At 55.3% G+C, this 17,758-nt stretch overlaps 2 protein-coding genes across 5 annotated transcripts; both read right to left on the reverse strand.

The window, feature by feature from the left end:
- Positions 1 to 207: 207 nt before the first annotated feature.
- LOC310885081 (putative methyltransferase C9orf114) lies at positions 208 to 4,936 on the reverse strand. Its single transcript, XM_083807939.1, has 12 exons — positions 4,826 to 4,936; positions 4,677 to 4,719; positions 4,439 to 4,564; positions 3,971 to 4,130; positions 3,511 to 3,600; positions 3,153 to 3,202; positions 2,789 to 2,919; positions 2,288 to 2,360; positions 1,823 to 1,921; positions 1,053 to 1,155; positions 790 to 937; positions 208 to 599 (listed from the first exon to the last, which is right to left on the reverse strand). Exons 1-12 carry the CDS (start codon positions 4,859 to 4,861, stop codon positions 525 to 527), a joined length of 1,134 nt encoding a protein of 377 aa, XP_083664065.1. The 5' UTR covers positions 4,862 to 4,936; the 3' UTR covers positions 208 to 524.
- Positions 4,937 to 5,594: 658 nt separating this feature from the next.
- Positions 5,595 to 15,998, reverse strand: KYAT1 (kynurenine aminotransferase 1). Of its 4 annotated transcripts, XM_083807930.1 has the most exons (15): positions 15,980 to 15,998; positions 15,598 to 15,733; positions 13,808 to 13,929; positions 11,452 to 11,510; positions 10,362 to 10,512; positions 9,548 to 9,697; positions 9,373 to 9,459; positions 9,130 to 9,258; positions 8,724 to 8,844; positions 8,254 to 8,330; positions 8,052 to 8,141; positions 7,777 to 7,963; positions 7,487 to 7,563; positions 6,983 to 7,069; positions 5,595 to 6,591 (listed from the first exon to the last, which is right to left on the reverse strand). In XM_083807930.1, the coding sequence occupies exons 3-15, from the start codon at positions 13,889 to 13,891 to the stop codon at positions 6,523 to 6,525; spliced, it is 1,368 nt and encodes a 455-aa protein (XP_083664056.1). In that variant the 5' UTR covers positions 13,892 to 13,929; positions 15,598 to 15,733; positions 15,980 to 15,998; the 3' UTR covers positions 5,595 to 6,522. The 4 variants fall into 4 exon arrangements, with proteins under 4 accessions (XP_083664056.1, XP_083664057.1, XP_083664059.1 ...); XM_083807931.1 differs by lacking the exons at positions 15,598 to 15,733; positions 15,980 to 15,998 and adding an exon at positions 14,009 to 14,445; XM_083807933.1 differs by lacking the exons at positions 13,808 to 13,929; positions 15,598 to 15,733; positions 15,980 to 15,998 and adding exons at positions 11,635 to 11,664; positions 12,675 to 13,687.
- Between the last annotated feature and the right edge of the window lie 1,760 nt (positions 15,999 to 17,758).

Here is a 17,758-nt window from a genome sequence, read left to right on the forward strand (position 1 = left end):
CAAGTGAAGCTCCAGCCCTTCCTGCCATGGGGAAGGAGGAAGCCTTTGAGTTAGAGGGGGGCTGGGGAGTCAGGCTAGCTGTGTGATGGGAACAGCTGCTTGGCATAAGGATTAAATTCCTTCCTTCAAGGCTGAAGGCCACAGGGCTGCAAGGGCACTGAGTGCCCATCTTTGTCACAAACATTCACACACAGACTTCAAGGCAGCTGAGGTTTGGTACTGTTTTATTCCCCACCTGAGACATCTGAATTGCCGAGACTCAGTTTGCTGCCAGGCTTGTCCCAAGCTGCTGCGAGGCAGCGACCTGCTCTTGGCTGGATGCTGCAGGTGGAAGGGCCCAGACTTGCTGGTCCCAGCAGAAGCCGGACACTCGGTTGAGCAGTGCTGCCAGCTTTGGTCAGGTGTCTTCAGCTTCCCCCAGGCTTATCGCTCCAGGAGCTTGGCAGGGCTTCCCTGCGTTTGAATAGCAAAGGGCTCTTCCTTGAGGCAGTCCAAAGTGGACAAGGTCGGTGGTTTTCCTTCCCTCAGCTGTCAGTGGGTGTCTTCACAGCCTCCTCGATGCGAGGTCTCAGTGCAGACAGAGAGATCAGCAGCGCTTCCTGGAACAGACCCGTGCAGTCAGAACTGCTGTCCCTGGCAAGGGACCCCTGGGCAAGCCAGGGGCTGTTTGAGGCATCACTGGGGGAATGACGCTGCCTGGCTGTACGCGTCACTGCCAGAGGCAGGAAGGCAGCGCTGCTCTGTGTGCGCAGGCACCGCACCCGCTGCACCGTTAGCCACCTGTCCTACCTCTGTTCGGATGGTTCGGCTGCCTTGGCTGGGACAAGTGTTCAGGTAGAAGTCAAACAGAAGGCTGGGGTCAGTGACCTCCAGGTTTGCATCTGCATCAACCCCAGCTTCTAAGCCCTGAAGACCTCCAAACACGACAAGGGCGTGCCTAGGGGACAGCACAGGGACAGGGTTAGAAGGGAGAACAGCTAAAACCATCGTACCGAGGCAGGTGTTCCGAGTGCAGGGGAGGTCTGAGTGGGCTGAGGATGTGCAACACAAACCTAAAGGAGGGGAGAGTGACCTGGTCCACAGAACTGCCCCGCTCTGAGGTCCCAACAGAGAGATCGTAGCCTTCCTTGAATGGACACTCCGAGAAGACAGCACCTGGGAAACAAACACAGGATGTGGTTATCAGCGTGGTGCTCCTCACCCCTGCTGCCTTCTGGGCAGGGTCAGACACTCCACAGGTGACTGGTGGCAGCAGAAAGAAGTGATTTCCAGCATCGCTAACACATCAGAAGACTGATCCCTCTTCCTGCCTAATTCCCTTGCTGCAGGAATCTCCTGGCACTCAGCTGCATCACCTCAAACAGGTACCAGGAGCCATGGAAAATCAAAATATGATTTTCCTAGGAGATACAATCTCTCAGATGACAGTGGAAAAGGATTTTGCAGGGCTCGTGTGCTCAAAAGTCACTGCAGGCTTAGATGTGAATGAGTGGGAGGTAGTTACCACAAATGGAGATGGAAAGTACCAGCTCTCGTCAGCTGCTACGATGCACGCGTTTGGAAAAATGGTGAGTGTGAAAGTAGAGGGCCAAGTACTGGTGGGTGAGTGGGGCAGTTCACACTTGTAGCTTTATCCCTCAAATTTGATTGTTTTGTGACTGCTAGCTGCATAGGGTGTACGCTGCCTTTGAGACAAAACTAGAATTTTAAGGAACACACATTAACATGTTACAGATGTGCAGCCTGAAGTTGGTGTGGAAGCCCAGGCAGGATTAAGCTCCTTCTGCACAGCAGAAAGCAAAGAACGCCCCCAAATACTTACTGAGGCAGGAGGCAAGGCGGACGCTGTAACCCCAGTACAAGCCTGACACCGTCCGAGGGTGGTGTGAGGACACCACGATGCCCTTCCGCACTTTTGCTTCTGAAAGGGAAGCAAAGAGATTAACAACCCCCGTGACGTCCTGTTGAGAGCTGAACTTGACCAGCCACATACTGAGGTTTCTCCTGTGGCAAGGCGCTGACTCACTGCACAACCAAGAGCCTCCCTTCTGAGTGCATTCTGGAAAGTGTGAGCGTGCTTGGGCTACTTACTGCTGGTCAAAGAGCGGACAGGTCCTTCCAATACACTAGGGAGCTATGTAAGGGTGTTACTACACTGTGTGTGTGTAGTGAAGAGAATGAGGAGCTACTGGGTATCTTCAAATGTTGGTGATCTGAAGGCTGTCATACAGAAGGACTAACTCTGGCAGGAGTAAAGTCTGCAGATGCTAGCGCAGCAGCAGATTACCTGGATTCTGTGGTTCCTGCAGGCGCACCGTCACTCGCAGCCCGGGCTGCAGCTGTCTGTCAATCTGTACCTCCTGCAGGGACAGTCACCAGCAGTGTCAAGACAGTCTGGAGGTACTGGGGAAGGTGGGGAGGGAGGGAATCCTCTGAAGAAGGGGGGCATATTCTGACCTGGAGCTGGAATGAGGAGCTCTGCAATCAGGGGCAGCACGTTGCATGCCGTGCAGAGCAGGCTCAGGGTGGTTGGGTCACCAGCCTGAGACTTACTGTGCTGCTCGGAGGTTCCAACTCAGCAGCAAAGCAATGACGTGCTGGTAGGGCAGGCCAGAACTCGGGAAGTTACAAACATAAACTGGCCAGAAGGGACAGGATAGCACCAGCACTAACCCCCATTCCAGCCTGCTGTGAAGCAGGATGTTCAGAAACCGAGCAGTGCTTGTACCCACCACGCCTGCTTCAGATCTGCCAGCGACAGGATGAGTCGTTTTACCCACAGACGTACCTTCCTCATCCCACAGTTGACAAAAGAGCCTCTGCCTGGTTTACTTGGCCGGTCCAACACCACGCCTTCTCGGTACTCCGAGTCCTCATCCATCCGCATGTGGTGAGGGCTGTCCAGGGGGTTGAGGAGCCCTGGAACAGGGCACAGGATGGCAACAGGTAAGGATAGGACACAAACTGCAGGAACGTGTGTAAGTACGGCTGCTCTGCTGCCCCCTCCCTCTGTGGTCCAGTGGAGCACAGCACCTCATCCCCACTCTAAGGTGGGGAAAAGTTTTTAAGCTCTGTGCATCCCGTGCAAAATGAGAGCCAGAGCTGAGGAAGGGGGAGCCAAGAGCACGGGACAGAGACAACTGAATCATTACCTGCAAACTGCAGATCTCCGTGTTTTGGAAAAAAGGATTTCCTCAAGTACCTATTATCAGAGAAGGTTTAAATATGAAAACAATTGTTTCTAAGAAATCTGGGCCTCAGCTCTAGCTTTGTACTGACTCAAAAGGAGCTGAGTACAGAGCACGATTAACTCTGGCAAGTCCCTGCTGTTCTGTCACTTAAACTCCTGAATCAGACGTGAAATGATCAGATCCAGTGTTCATGCATGATCATGCAATATAAACAGTTTATATTGCTTCTGGAGCCCACGCTATGAGGTACCCATGCAAATCATCAGCTGGTAGCCAGTTCTAATACTCATCTGACACAGTCTGGCTGTAGTGGACTTACTGAGGGCACTCCAGGTACTGCAGGATCCGAGCCAACTGCACGCAAGCCTTGCCTTTCTTTCCAATTCCTTCAAATTCCCCCTCCACACTCCTGAAAGAGAAAGAGAGCAGTCTGTAAACACCATATGGGACTGCAAAGCAACAAGGTCTTGGTCCTCTGGAGATCTGACCATTTCTCCTTAATCTGAATAGAAGCAGCCTCCTCCATCAACCCTAAAAGAACTAGGAAACCTTCTCCTGCTGCTTTGTTCCGCCCATGCTGGCATAAATGATCCTAGTTTCCAAGGCAGTTAAGTGAACACCTGTGCCCAGTACAGGGCTCCCTGTACTGCTAGTGTTTATGAGAGATTCAAACGCTTGCAGTACAAACAGTTCTTTCCTGGTCTCAGCTAAAGAAAAGATTGAAGGAACAGAAAGCACAAAAGAAACGTTTCCTGCAGCACAAAATAGCTCATCCTTACTTTGCGTCTTCTCCATACTCGTCAAACACCACGATCTCATCCACGCAGAAGATGGCACAGGCTCGGGCAATCTGTCCAGCGAGGTAGGTCCGCAGCTCCAGCGACTGGGCGTTGTTGAGGATGGAGCCCGGCAGGGCGACGCTCAGCGTGTAGTGCCGCCCTGGGGAACAGAGCGCCGTCAGGCCTGACGGCTGCGCACGGGGCGCTTTTCTCCCACCAGTTGGTGAAGTACAGAAACTTCAGCTGCAGGAGAGGCGGGAGAAAAACGCAACCTCTGCTTCTCAGATTTTAACGAGGGGTTTTCTGTTAATAAAGGCCTGTCGTGCGGTGCCTGTTGCGTTGTGTTTGTGCCTGTCAGTGCACGTGGGCCGACTACTAGCAGACCTACGAAGATGACCGTCCCCTTCCTGACGGATCCCCGGGTTCTCTGTCTTCTCCCAGCCCCTCCCCGGGCTCCCAGCACACCACCTCTGTCCTCCTTCTGCTCCTCCTCCCGCGCTTGCTCCGCCTCCTTTTCCGCCAGCTCCCTCATGCGCTGCTTCTCCAGCTTCTTCAGCAGCTTCAGCTCCTTCCATTTCTTCTTCTCCGCCTTCCCTGGGGCGCACAAAACCCCGGACGCCACCAAGCCGTCAGCACAAGGCGCCGAGAGCCGGGCCCCCAGGGCGGCTGCAGCCCGCCCCCTGCCCCTGCCCGGCCCCGGCCTTACTCTCCTGCTTCCAGCGCCGCCAGTCCACCCTCCTCTCCTCAGCCTGCGGAGATGGGGGCCGTCAGGGGGCCGCCGGGCTCCCCTCATGGCTCCCCCCCCCCGGGACTCCCCTCAGGGCCGCCCGCCCCTGCCGCCCCCCCCCCCCGCACCTCTCGGGGCCGCTTGGCCGCGCCGCCGTCCGCCATCTTGTGCGCGCTGCCGGGCCTCGCCGTGATTGGCCGGTGCCCGCCCCAAGTGGGCGGGGCGTGGTGTCACGCGAGCCAATGGCCGGGCAAAGGGGCGGGGCTAGGAGGGGGGTTTAAATCGCCTGCGCGGCCTGCTAAGCTAAGCAGGCGTTGCTCTGTCCTGGGGGTGGATGGGTGACAAAAGGCGTGCGGCAGCTTCTCCAGGGAGGCGGGGGTTAGATCCGGATCTCTGCGCCTGGGGGCGTTTGCAGGAGCTGTGCGTGCCTGGGGGGGATGTGGGGGTGATCCCTGCCTCTTGTGGGGTGTGTCACAGCCTAGAGTAAGAGCCCGCGCAGCTGGGGATGTTGTGAGTTGTGCTAATAAACAAATTTCTCAGCTCTTTGTCTGCTTTTGAAGGCCGTGGGTCCCCCAGCACCTGCCCGTGTGTGGGTGCGAGAGCAGCACCCTCACCTCGGGCTGCGGCCGGCAGGTGAGATGGGGCACCTCGTGTGGGCTGGAGGTCAGCGTCTGCCTGCTTCCCACAGGTTGGTGCTGCTCCCAGCAGGAATTGGTGCTGGGAGCTCCCCGCTCCCAGCCCAACGCAGGACACCCCCAGGGCTGCAGCCACCATCCTGGCAGGACGAAGGGCTGCCGCCATGGGACGTGACGCAAAGCAGACCGCACAGGGGGTGGACAGCAGCTCCCCAGGAGATCTGCGTCAGCCCCATAATCATTAGAGACATTTACTCTTCAGTAATTGCAGTAATTCAGCTTTAATAATTTAACCACTACAAATATTTATCCCGCATTCTGTTGCGCATAATTCCTGCACGATTTATGACTATTTTACATCCTTATCCAGCCTGAAATCAAGAATGACGCAAGAATTACCTGCACAAATGCTGCTCGTGTTGCCCCACCAGCCCGGCAGCAGCCGTGCCCTACCTCCCTGGCCGCCACGTGCTCTTGTCAAAGGCTGGGGTTTGGTTTTGCAGCCTGGGGGTGCCACCAAGCCCTGACAAAGTCCTAAGGGCAGCGTGGGGCTGCACGGGGAAGGCTTAGCAATAGTCAAGGGCAGATGGTTCCTGAACCTGTGGTCACCTTCCGCAGAGATGTGCAGAAAAGCCAAAGGGATTATTGCTAATTATGGGAAACAACACCTTCCTGCGTGTAATTTTCAGGGTCAGAGGAATCAACCTGCTGATGGGCAGCGATGCCACATTCACGTGGGGAACGTGGGTGCTGGTGGAAACGCTGTCCTGAGCCCTGCGGTACACGAGCGGGGATGTGGAGCAGGACAAACCACACCAACCCCAGCATGGCCCTGAAGGTAGGTCCTGAAACACCTTCTCAGAATGTGGTGGTGGAGCCATCCTTACCTCGTGTCTTGCTGGACGCATCCCAGAACTGATTAGTGAAGTCTTTAAAGATGAGAAGAAGTAATACTGAACGCTGAGCCACACCAGAAGGCTCGCTTCTTGCAAGAAACGGTGCATTCATTTCACAGTGACAGCAAAGCCCCTTAAACCGTGGGCCTGGCAAACCTCTTACCCGTTTGACAAAAAATGTGGTTGAAGGCACAAAAATAAGGACGTAGCATAGTTTGTAGCCAAGCAAAGGAAGAAGAAGAGCGATCGTGGCAGGTGACGACAAAGGAGAACCTGGTTCCCTCCCCAGTGCCTTCAGGGAGTAGTTTTCTCCAGTTTCCATTTTTGCAATATGTCATCTGCTGCCTTCAGTGTGGCTTCCTCCTAAACAAACACCCAAGGTTTGGTTCGTGGCTCCAGCCACGTCCCCCTTCCCCTCACCGAGTTGTTTTCACAATAAAATCCCATTCTCGTTCTGTGTTCGGTGTGACACGGGCACAGCCCAATCTGGGACAGGCAGCGTGCCCTGGGCAGCTGAATGTGCACTCAGGGGACCCCCAGCTCTGACCAAGAAAGGTGGGACCCCGACAGGGCAGCACCAGCACCTCCGGCCCCAGCTCCGCTCGTGTGTCTGCAGGAGGGGCTCGGGCCAGCTGGACCCGGCCGCGGTGCCGTGCTCGGGCTCTAGTGCCCAAGGCGCTGCGTGTTTCTTGGCATTTGTCTCACCACGCAGCCCCAGTTATTACCCCCGACCTCACCTCGCCACAGGGCTCACCTTTGCGAAGCAGAACCGGATGAAGGAGTTGTAGTTGTTCTTGTGGGGCCCGCAGTAGAAAGCGGAGAGCGGGATGGCCGCGAGTCCCTGGGGAGGGAAAGGCATGGAGCTGAGGTTAGCGCCTTGGGGACGTTTCCCAGCGTGGGCGAAGCTGTCACCTAGTGTTCGCAAGTCTCACGGATGGGCTCACAAGTGCCTTTGGTGCTCTGCGTGCCCTGCTTGAGCTCACCACGGGGCTTGAGGCCAGCTGCTGACAGACGCCTCAAATGTGTCCCTGGCCCTGGGCTGCTGGACCCATGCACGTCCTCAGGAGAGCCCCAGCCCTGGCTGGTGCTACCATGGACTTAAGCAATGCCCTGGCTTCTTCCACACTAAAACCGGGTCTGGATGGGGACGTTGCCCACTGGTGGTGTTGCCACCACTGCTGGCTCTGATGAGCACAGCCAGCAGGGAGGGCACAAACACACCATGGTAAATGCGGTGGAAAAGGGCAGATGCATTTACCTTGTTCTTCACCATCCACTTTGCAAATCTGGAGTCGTAGGGCTCGTCAGAGTTGGGGACGTCAGGGACATCGGATTCTGCGGGAGGAGCAGTGCAGAGGCTGTGGCCGGGTGGGTGCCTCAGCCAAGCACCAAACCCGTGGCCTCTGGGAGCTCAGACGGGAAGCGCGGCACGGTCCCTCCCCTCGCTGGATGTTGTTTGTGCAGGTTCCTGTCCCCACTGGTGGGACCGGGCCAAGCTGATCCCCGAACTCAGCCCTGCCCGAGCAGCACCGCAGCTGCACAACTCACTGAACTCGGAGATGTCTGCCACCAAGAAGTAGGTGCCCTCGGGGATGATGGGTTTCATCCCCACCGCGACCAGGCTCTGGACCAGCTGGTCTCGCTTCTGCTGCATCTCCTTGGGCAGCTGGACAAAGTAGCTGTCTGGCTTCCCGTAGCGCTCAAACTCCCTCTGGAAACCCTGAGCCACGACTTCCTGTGAGGGGAGAGGATCCAAAGGCTGGTGGGAAGACGGCCAAGGCTGCTTTGGGAATTGCAGGGCTGGTGGCAGGGAGCTGCTTTACCTGTGCGGCCGTGGCGCAGTGGTACACCGAGTTCTGGTGCATGGTGCGCAGGTGCTGCAGCAGCCGGTTGGGTCCCACGGTCCAGCCCACCTGTGGCCGGGAGAGGAGGAAGGTGCTAAGTCTTTGGTACCTCCTCGTGTTCTGCTTTATTGCAAAGAGATGGGGATGGGGAGACAAAGAGGTGTTGTGTGGGGGCACTCACCTTCCATCCAGTGACACTGAAGGTTTTCCCAGCGCTCCCGATGCTCACCGTGCGGTCCCACATCCCTCGCAAGCTGGCTGGCAATGAAACGAGAGAGAAACACTGATGGCAGAGCTCAGCATGCTCCCTGCAATGGGGTGACTGCATGTTACTGCAACAGGAAGAACAGGCTTCTGAAGTCATGTTGAAATGGATGTCCCAAAACTAGAGACACCGAGAAAATGGTAGTTTTGTACAGAAAGGGCAAAAATCCAGTTTCACTGGAGCCAAAGGGTTCTTTGCTCCAGATCTCATGCTGTGAAACCAGCTCTGTTTCCTCCAGCTGGTTCTGGAAGTCAGGGCTTCAGTTTAAGACATGGTGCGGAGGCTGAGTTTGAAGTGCAGCAAGACATGCGTGCCAGGGGTTCCCTGTTAAATCCCCAGTTCCTTCCCCAGAAGATGCCCAGGCTCAGCCAAGCCCTCCTCCATACCGATGCGGACGTGCTCCTTCCCGTCGTAGACCAGCCACTCGTACACTTCATCGCTGATGCACAGGGCGTCGTGCTTCACGCACAGGTCTGCAATGAGCTCCAGCTCCTCTCGGCTGAACACCTGCAGCAGGCAGGGAGCAGAGCTAAGACACAGCAGGAGCATCTCTGAGCCCTGCCATGCACCCTTGGCTGCACCATCTCCTGAGCCAGGACAGGACAAAAGCACTGCTGGCACACAAGATCAGGCTTCAAAATGCCAGCAGAGCACAGCAGTGGTGCTCCCACAACTCCCATTCCCCCTGCGTGCCAGGAAGGTGGAGTTGGTGCCACAGCGCAGCCATGGCTGGGCGAGCTGTAGCACCCCAGCTGCTCTCGGGGCTGTCCACAGCAAGACCAGAGGCGTTACCTTGCCCAGAGGGTTGTTGGGAGAGTTCAGGACGATGGCTTTTGTCCGTTCACTGAATTTAGAAGCCAGTTCAGCGGGGTCCAGCTGCCAGTCTGCACTAGACATCAATTTTCCATCTTTTGGAGCTTTCTAGAGAGAACAGAGGGGAACCTCAGCTTGCTTTGCTGCCTCTACGCTTTGCTTAGGGGTCACCGTGCTACAAATCCTCTTCTCTTCTCAATGGCTCTGCTCTGACCCACTCACCGGTCTCAGCGGGATGAACACGGGTGTCCCACCAGCCATTTTCACCATCGGCTCATAGCAGTCGAAGAAGGGCTCAATGATTATCACCTGGAAGAGAGGGGCATGGCAGCAGCCTCCCGGCCCTGCTCAGAGCTACCTGAGGGCCGCACAGAGCAATGGGAGGGTCCTGGGTTACCTCATCGCCTTCATCAACGAAAGCCTGGAAGCAGCAGAAGAGGGCCTGGTACGCCCCTACAGTCACCATCACGTTGGTCATAGGATCCAGCTCTCGTCCGAGCAGCTTCCCAAAAAGCTGGGCTAGGATCTTCACCAGAGGCGGGTGGCCCTGTGGGGTGAGAGGAGTGGGTGAGAGCTGGGTGGTGGAAGCCTCCTGAACCAGGGATGAGCCCTTTGGATGGCTCTGGGCAGCCAAGTGCCCTGTGTTGGGTTTCCCTGCCATGATGGCTCCGCCTCACATATGTGGGTGCCTCGTGCTGTGGGATTTTGGCAACAAACCCCACATCCACCGGACCCCTGCACTTGTGTCCAATGTGTCCCTGCAGCAGAACAGGGGCATGATCCTGCCTGGAAATAATTCCCTTTGGTTGTTGTTGTTGTTGTTTTTTGTTTGTTTTCTTTTTCTTTGCAGGGCACCCCAGCTATTGCCAGCTCTGTCACTGCAACTGCAGGTGACAAAAATCCTGTTTAAACAAGTGCAACTTCTCCCTGCCCAGCCAGCACTGCCGGATGGGCACTTCTGCAATGGCAAAGCAGGATCTGACCCTCCTGGAAAGAAGACGGGGGCAAAGACGGAAGCTGTTGCAAGGAGATGTCTCCATCATCCCCAGCAAATCTGGATGGCTCTGCCCACCCACCGCAGCAGCTGGGGCGTCCCGGCCCGTGCGCCCAGCCGAGGTGTGCATTGCTTGGGTTGCCTGAGCTTGTTCAAGCCCTGGCCCATCTGGGGCAGGGCTCAGGGGTACCGCCTAGCAGGGGGGCTGTCCACGCACAAAGGCACGGGTGTACTGGTGCAGCATGTGCTTCTCCCCGCTGAGGGCTCTGGTGAACGCTTCCTTCAAAAAGTCCGGTGGGGGGAAGTCGGGGAAGCCCTGGCCCAGGTTCACCGTGGAGTAGGTGGCAGCCAGTTTTACAAATTCCACCCTGGAGAGAGGGAAGGGAGAGAAGGACGAGCATGACAGAGGGTCTGGGCAGCCTGCTGGCACCAGCTCTGCTTGGTGGCGTCACTTTGGCAGGGAGCGAGGTGGGTGGACAGGACCGGCTGGGGGAGCAGCTCCCACAGCAGGGCTGGTTTCTGCCCCATCCTCACTGCTTGCACCATGCACAGGGCGTTTCAGACCAGTTTCAATTAAAACCGAGCCAGGCGCTATTGCACTGGGAAGGGTTTTAGCTTTTTTTGAAGGACACAGCAGTTGCGCTGCCTGGGTGCGCGGTCACGGCTGAAGCCACGCACCACTTCTGATCAGACCAGACTGAGCAGGAGAGGTCTCGGAGGCTTTCAAGCTGAGGCCAGTTCTAGAAAAATTAGTGACCAGGCACCGTGAAGGCCTCTGCAGGGGATAAGACAGGCTGAACTCAGCGCTCGTCTCACCCACGGGCTGGCTTATTGGCACTTTGTAGCTCAAAGCTAGGCACAGCAGGGCACAGCTCATTTAACCCGTGTTCAAGCACGCAGTGTTCCCAATGCCGCAGCTCCTGGCAGGCTGGGGGCAGAGCTAGCAGCACCTCTTTGCCTGCCTCCCTGCTGCCAGTGCCCTAGGCTGGGCTTGAAGCTGATGCTGAGCTGGAGCCAGTGTGCTGTGACCGCTCGGCTCAGGTTTGGGTGCTGCTGCCGACCGCCTTCCCTTGGGACAGCAAGGAGCTGATGCTGCAAAGCACGAGCAGCAGGTACGCAGCTGAGCTGGTGTAAAGCCTCCGGGGACAAAATTACCCCAATGCGTTTCCTGAACAAATGCAAAGTAGCCAAGCGAGGTGCTGCTCCGTGCCGTGCAACCGCAGCAGTTTCTGTCTGATGTTGGGCTGCCTAAAACCACATCTACCACCGGGGTAAACCAGGAGCTGCCCAGTAGCAGCTTAACTCACCAGATATTCTTATCGACCCCCTCCAGCCTCCGAGCTTGCACTGGCCTTGACATTTTTGCCTGCGAAGAGAAGGAGAGCTTGGAGCTTCCACTCGTGGCAGGGGGGGACGTGCCCTCTGCAGGAGGGGTGCCCCCAGCAGAAGGTGTGTGCTCCTGCGTGGCTTCGCCGCCTCTGCTGGCCAACCTCAGTGCTTCAATGCTGACACAGCAGCTTCTGGAAGAAGATTCACACACTTTTTTGGAGAGATCAGAGAGATGAGGGGTGGCAGAGGAAGATGTTTCATTTCTGAGTTTCAGAAAGAAAACAGCTGAACGAATGAGGTGCGAGTACCTCACTGGGGCACTAGCAATACCTTGTACCTTGTTTGCAGTTGGAATAAATCGTGCGTCAAATGAGCTCGGCCAGGCTCTAAGAGCCAGGCCAATAACCCCAGACCTCAGGCTTTTGCTTTCCCATAGCCCCTCTTTTCAGAAGGAGCTCTTTGTTCCCTACAGGCCACAACCCCCCCCCCCCCCTTTTTCTAAAAGAACAAACATTTTTATTCCACACCACCCTGAAGAGCGGCAGGAATAGCGTTTGCTCCTTTGTCCTGCTGGAGCCCGCGGCTGCTCTAGAGCCTAAACTAAATGCTGGTAAATTCTGCACCTAAAATTCACAACAAAAGCAGGCAGCAGCTGAGTGCAGGCAGGAGGGGAGCACAGCACACACAAGGCAGTCTGGCGTACGGAGACACCGAGGGACCGCTTGCCTGATCGGTGCCTATGCCCACGTGCATCGTGGCTGAGGGGGTTGGAAGAGGGACAGTAGGGAGCATGCAGAGCAAAATCGTCCTTCCCGTTGGATGAGCACGGCAGGAGGAAGTCTGATGTGCTTGATGGGGAGTTAATCGCGAGGACGATGAAAAGCAACAGAGGCAGAATTTAGTAACTTAGCAGTGCAGGAGAAAAGGCAACCAGACAGCGAGGGGGCTGGAGACAGGACACAAAGGATGCTCAGTGCACCAAGAAAAACCTGCGTGGGGATGGAGGAGGGCGTCTGCGAAGCAATGAGCCAAGAAAATGATCGTCCCCACAGCAAGCAAAACGCAAACAGGGATGAGGAGGGCACATGCGAGCAGCTGAGGGGTGAGATGTGGAACTGGGATATGTGAGGACAGGGTCTGCGCTCTGTTGTGCCGGGATGGTGGGGTTACGGTGTCCCCCCACTCGTAACTCCCCACTTACCTGCTTGCCGCCGCCCTTCCCGCAAGGCTGTACCAGCGTTTGAGTACTGCCCCAACAATAGTTTGTATCCCTGGATTTTTTTATGCAGCTTCAGCCCTCGCTAGGGATTTTTGCAAATAAATTACAAGGAATCCCGAGTTTCAGAGGGCAGCAGGTGGACTCTGCGCTCCCCCGCGGTGCTGGGCAGGCGGCCAAGGCTGAGTAGGAGTCACTGCCTCCCCGGCTGTAGGGGAGCCCCACGCATCTCCCCCAGCCCCCTTCTTTGCCTTTTCTGCACAAGCCCATGGGCATTACAGTCAGCAAGACCCGAGGCTTGAGCTGGTTGTGGTGGGAGTAGGATTTGTGGCTTGGGATGTTAAAGATAGCTGGAGGTTAAACATTAACAGCTCCGGCGCTGTCCCCTTGTGGTGGGGCTGCTGCTGGCCCCAGCTCAGAGAATGTAACAGCTCTGAGAGGTGGCTCAGTGGGAACAAGGTGCTGAAAGCCTTGAAGTTCCCAATTTTGAGGAAAGGCCCTGCTTGCTCCAACCCTCTCAGAAGCGGCAATGACATACTTTCTTCTCCTGACTTCCCTCTGTCCCATCCCCAGCCTGCGTGACGCTGCCATGGGTGGCTGCCCACTGGGCTGGAGAGCAATGCGGGCTCAGGGCCACGTAGCCCCCAAATCCATGTCAGCCTGTTCTGCCCCCAAACCCAGTGACGTTCCTCCAGCTGCAATTTGCCAGGCAGACAACTTAGCAGCCACGGCCGTGCTCTGCACTCTACCACTGACTCCTCACTGCTCGTCATTCCCTTGCTCTGCAAGTTTCTACCTCCAGGAGGATGCTGATATTTCATTCTCCAAGTATTTTGCAACCCAAGAAGCTTTAGTCGAAGACACCTTCAGATGAGGCAATCCCACAAACAATGAGCTTTTCTCTGTGTAAAGAGTATTCTCTTGCTTGTGTGAGACGTTCCCTTTAACCAGGCTACCTGGAAATAATTGGGTTACAGCAGACATTGCATCAGGGTGACTTTTCCTGACATGCCCTATCTGCTGCCACTGCCAAGGCTCGTTCCCCAGCTCCACGCCGCTGTGGCCTGAGCCAGGGAGCAGGCTGCGGGCCAGAAGCAGTCGTGCTGGGCATTCAATACCTCGCTGGAGCAGGAGCTATATCCAGCGCCGCAATTCCTCTCCAGCAAGAAGTGACGCAGAGACGGTCCTGCTCTCCTGAGCATGCCACGGCTCCTGCTGTCTCACTCTTGTGGGCACGGACCTGTATTTCCCCAGACACAAAGCAGAGGGATGAGAAAATCGCTCCGCGGCTGCAGGCATGAAGCAAAGGTTTCTTTTACCTGGGGACACAACGCAGGTCCAGACCCAAAGCTGTGGTTACTTCACTCTGGATAGGAAAAGGCAGCCCAGACACTTTGTGTGTTGTCACTGCAATGTCAAACAGGGCTGGGGCTGCACTTTGTGCCTATGACACACATGAAAGCAGGATCACAAGGGCAGCACCTGCAGCTTCTGCCTCCTCTCCCCCCAGTTCCACGCTACCACTGCTTTCCTCTGCACTGGGGCAGTGGTATAGACACCAGCGAGAGGGCATCCTCTGGAATCGTGTGTCCCTCATCACCTTCCCGCCTGCTTTTTCCCTGGTGTCTCTTGCCTCTGCCCTTCCTCTCCTTCACCTTCACCTGATGTGGCTGTAGCTTGGCTGCACAACTCGGGCACCCTGCCTCTCGGGGCTGGCAAGGGAAACAAGGGGCCTGGGGGGTTAATGTGCTTATGGATTTTGGTGTTTAGGTTTCCTTTAAGGCCCCAAATAAATTAATTTCTGTGCCTGATGCAGCCTGTTCCTTCACCTCGGGTCCCCTCAACTATTCTACAGCACTGCCAAAGCACGTGGTATTTAAGCTAAAATAAATTGCTTTGTTAGATACTTTAGATAAAAGGGGTGAGTCTGGAGGATGCATGCACCTTTATTTTCATCAGCTACAGATTAATTTACTGCTAAATTTACTGAAAAAAATAAATAATTAAAACAGGTTTGAAGATGGCCAGCACAAGGGTAGGTTCTCGGTACTGCTAGATGCCCTCCCTATCCTTACGTGCAGGCTGAGTCCCCTCTGCTTGCATTTTGTGTTATTTCTAAAAAGCAAAAAGCAGCAGCCAGCCAGTTTTACATCTCTTTGCCCAGGTAGGAAAAAACAGCATGATTTATGGAAAATGGGGCATAATATTTCTCAGGACTGTGAAATACCTGCCTCCTCCCTGTGCAGGGGACAGGTGCTGGGATGGGGGGCACTGCTTTGGGGTGCAAAGCAAGTGAGTGCCAGACTGCGGGGACTAAGCCTGCAGGTGACAAAATGAAATTGTGGCAATAAAAAGGGCTTCACTGGCTTACACCGAACTGTGGAGCGTGCTTGAGAGGTGTGCACAGGGCTCCTGCAAGGAGCTAGAGGCAGTGCTGGGCTCTGGGAGCTGCTCCCGGCAGAAGCACTGGGGCTAGGGCAGGGGGCTCTGCCTCACCTCCCCAGCCCTGGGCAATGTTTTGCAGTGGGGTCAGCCACCGGAGAGTCAAAAAGCCTGGGAAAGGCCCAGGGAGCTTCTCCCCTGGCTGAGTTTTCAGGCCGTGCCGTACCTACGCTCCCTGCAAGGAGCAGGGCAGGCGGGACGGAGCACTCAGGATTTTGGAGGAGGCAACCGAAAGGTCACCGCAGGGATCGGTCGGTCACTCACCGGCGATCTCCTCCGTCCCGGTGCTGCCCAGGCGGCCAGCCTGGCTGCTCGTGGGTGCACCCGAAGGCCTCTGGGGGACGAGGGTCCCCCTGCACCCACTGCACCACAGGAACACGGGCGAATGCAGCAGCCAACGAGCGCACACGCGTTGGCACGGGGCAGCCCCTCAGCAGGGGTGGCAGTGGGGGTAAAACCGACTTACGTCAAGCTGGGACACGCTGCATTACGCTGCAAAAGTCCGGCACGACCACCCAGGCTGCCCGCACACACATGCCGGTCTCCCCATGTACCAAAACGCTTCATCTGCAGCGGGGACTTCCTGGGAGGAGTCTCGGAAGCTGCAGGAAGGCAGAAATCGAGCTACAACACTCGGATAGAGAAGATGGTACCGGGGAAAAGGAGCTCTCGGGTCACTCTGAAGCACCAGGAAGGAGAGGGCTTTGGGGAACTGGTGCCTTCCTCGCAGTGGCTCAGAGCCAGAAGTCCCAGAGGGTCTTGGCTGCCTGAGAAAATAACGCAGCCTATTGTTCAGATGGAGCCTTGTACCTGTAACGGGGTAATTAGTGTGGCAGGGCTCTAATTACCTGCAGCATCGTCCAGCTCCTGGGCTGTGGATGGTCAGGGGGACAGAGACCAGCCTCAGAGGGGGATTTTGACAGGTATGCAGGAACTGAACTCTCCACCAGGTGTGTGAGAGGTGACAATTGCTCAAGTGAGGCGTAGAGAGCAAATCATCTTCTCTCAGCTTCCCTTTTCCTTTTGTGACAGGGCATTACATGCCCTGGTGAATCAGGTCATGTAACTCTCCTGAGTAATGACTGTCTCCCTCTCTCAGTAGGAAAAAGTGAGGCACAGGGAAGGAAGCGGCTGACGTCCGCTGTGCAAAGGTTCCCGACTCCTGACACGACATCCCGCCGCCAGGCCCACAGCATCAGTGCCGTGACTAAGCGGGAGGGAATTTCTGTGCAGGCAGATGCAAACTCTTTGTTTGCTAAACTTCTGTTTAACTCAAACACTGAAACAAACAACTGGAAGGAGAGCTTTTGTTTGCTCCTGTAAGGATTTCACAACACATCCTGAGACAATCTTACAGCTCAGTCCCTCCCGCTGCCCTAATCTGGGGTTGTTTGATTCTGAGTTGAGCTCACTAGACATGCTAAACCAGCAGAAAGCCATTCTGGTAGAAAAAATGGGCAGTTTTCTGTCAGGTTCATAAGCTGAACAGGCCCAGGGCAGGGTGTGAGTGCTAAAGCCACAGCAAGGAAGCAGAGACCTGGGCAGGGCCCAGAGCAGAAGGGAATGGGGAGAAGAGGCCATGGGCAGGAGTATGGACTCTCATCCTCTTTGACAGGATTTGGCCTTTATGCTGGCTCAACTGTAACATGTAACTTCACCTTATTTTCCCCTTAAAATACAGCAGAAAGCATATTTTGATTTCAGTACATCCAAACATGAACATCCTTCTTAATGTCATATTTTCCAAAAATCTAGCTCTTGCCCTGTGTTAGGTATTGTCTCCAAAACTGTCCTCTGGCAGGTGGGATCAAAGCTCCCCTGGTGCAGGTCCTGTGCCCGTGGTTACAGAGATATTAAGACCAATAATGTTCCTAGAAAGCCACAGATATGCTTATTTTACTACAGCAGCAATCATTGGTGTATACAAGTTAAAATTGGCTGCACTTAACCACTCAGAACTGCTTTTTGTACACTGATGAAATTATAATGAATGCCTTTGAACTATCCTTTATGAATATTTTAAAAAATGATGCTGCCCATCGTCCTCTAATGAGTCAGCCAAATGAAAATAATCATGAGTGGATCAGCCTGCTTTTTTTCAGGTCCCACAAAACTGCTGGTGGATGTATCCTCTCCACACAGCATTATTCCTATTCCAGCAGCAAGGAAATGAACGCTGTTTTTTAGTGGTCTCAGTTTGCTGAACTGGAGAGGAGGAGGCTCAGGGGAGACCTTATTACTTTCTACAAGGACCTGAAAGGAAGCTGTGGGGAGCTGGGGGTTGGCCTCTTCTCACAGGTCACTAGCGATAGGACAAGAGGGAATGGCCTCAAGTTGTACCGGCAGAGGTTCAGGTTGGAAATTAGGAGACATTTCCTCTCAGAAAGAGTGGTCAGGCATTGGAATCGGTTGCTTAGGGAGGTGGTGGAGTCACCGTCCCTGGGGCTGTTTAAGGAAAGGTTGGACGTGGTGCTTAGGGACAGGGTTTAGTGGGTGACATTGGTGGTATGGTAATGGTTGGACCAGGTGATCTTGAAGGTCTTTTCCAACCTTAAGGATTCTATGATTCTAGATGAGAAGAATGGTGTTTTCCACATAGAATCATAGAATATTCCCCTTTAGAATTT

Source organism: Anser anser (assembly GCF_964211835.1).
Source record: "Anser anser genome assembly, chromosome: 21".
Classification (NCBI taxonomy): domain Eukaryota; kingdom Metazoa; phylum Chordata; class Aves; order Anseriformes; family Anatidae; genus Anser; species Anser anser.

What these genes read in the sequence shown, in the direction of transcription:
- LOC310885081 (XM_083807939.1), bottom strand. Translation starts at nt 4,861, where the DNA reads ATGGCGGACGGCGGCGCGGCCAAGCGGCCCCGAGAG. An exon ending in CGGAGATCTGCAGTTTGCAG is followed by an intron (nt 2,920 to 3,152) that starts GTAATGATTCAG and finishes GCCCTGTTCCAG; the next exon opens with GGCTCCTCAACCCCCTGGAC. An exon ending in GCCGAACCATCCGAACAGAG is followed by an intron (nt 600 to 789) that starts GTAGGACAGGTG and finishes GGTCTGTTCCAG; the next exon opens with GAAGCGCTGCTGATCTCTCT.
- KYAT1 (XM_083807930.1), bottom strand. Translation starts at nt 13,891, where the DNA reads ATGCTCAGGAGAGCAGGACCGTCTCTGCGTCACTTCTTGCTGGAGAGG. An exon ending in ATAGCTCCTGCTCCAGCGAG is followed by an intron (nt 11,511 to 13,807) that starts GTATTGAATGCC and finishes TTCTCTTCGCAG; the next exon opens with GCAAAAATGTCAAGGCCAGT. An exon ending in GGCAGACATCTCCGAGTTCA is followed by an intron (nt 7,564 to 7,776) that starts GTGAGTTGTGCA and finishes CTCCTCCCGCAG; the next exon opens with AATCCGATGTCCCTGACGTC.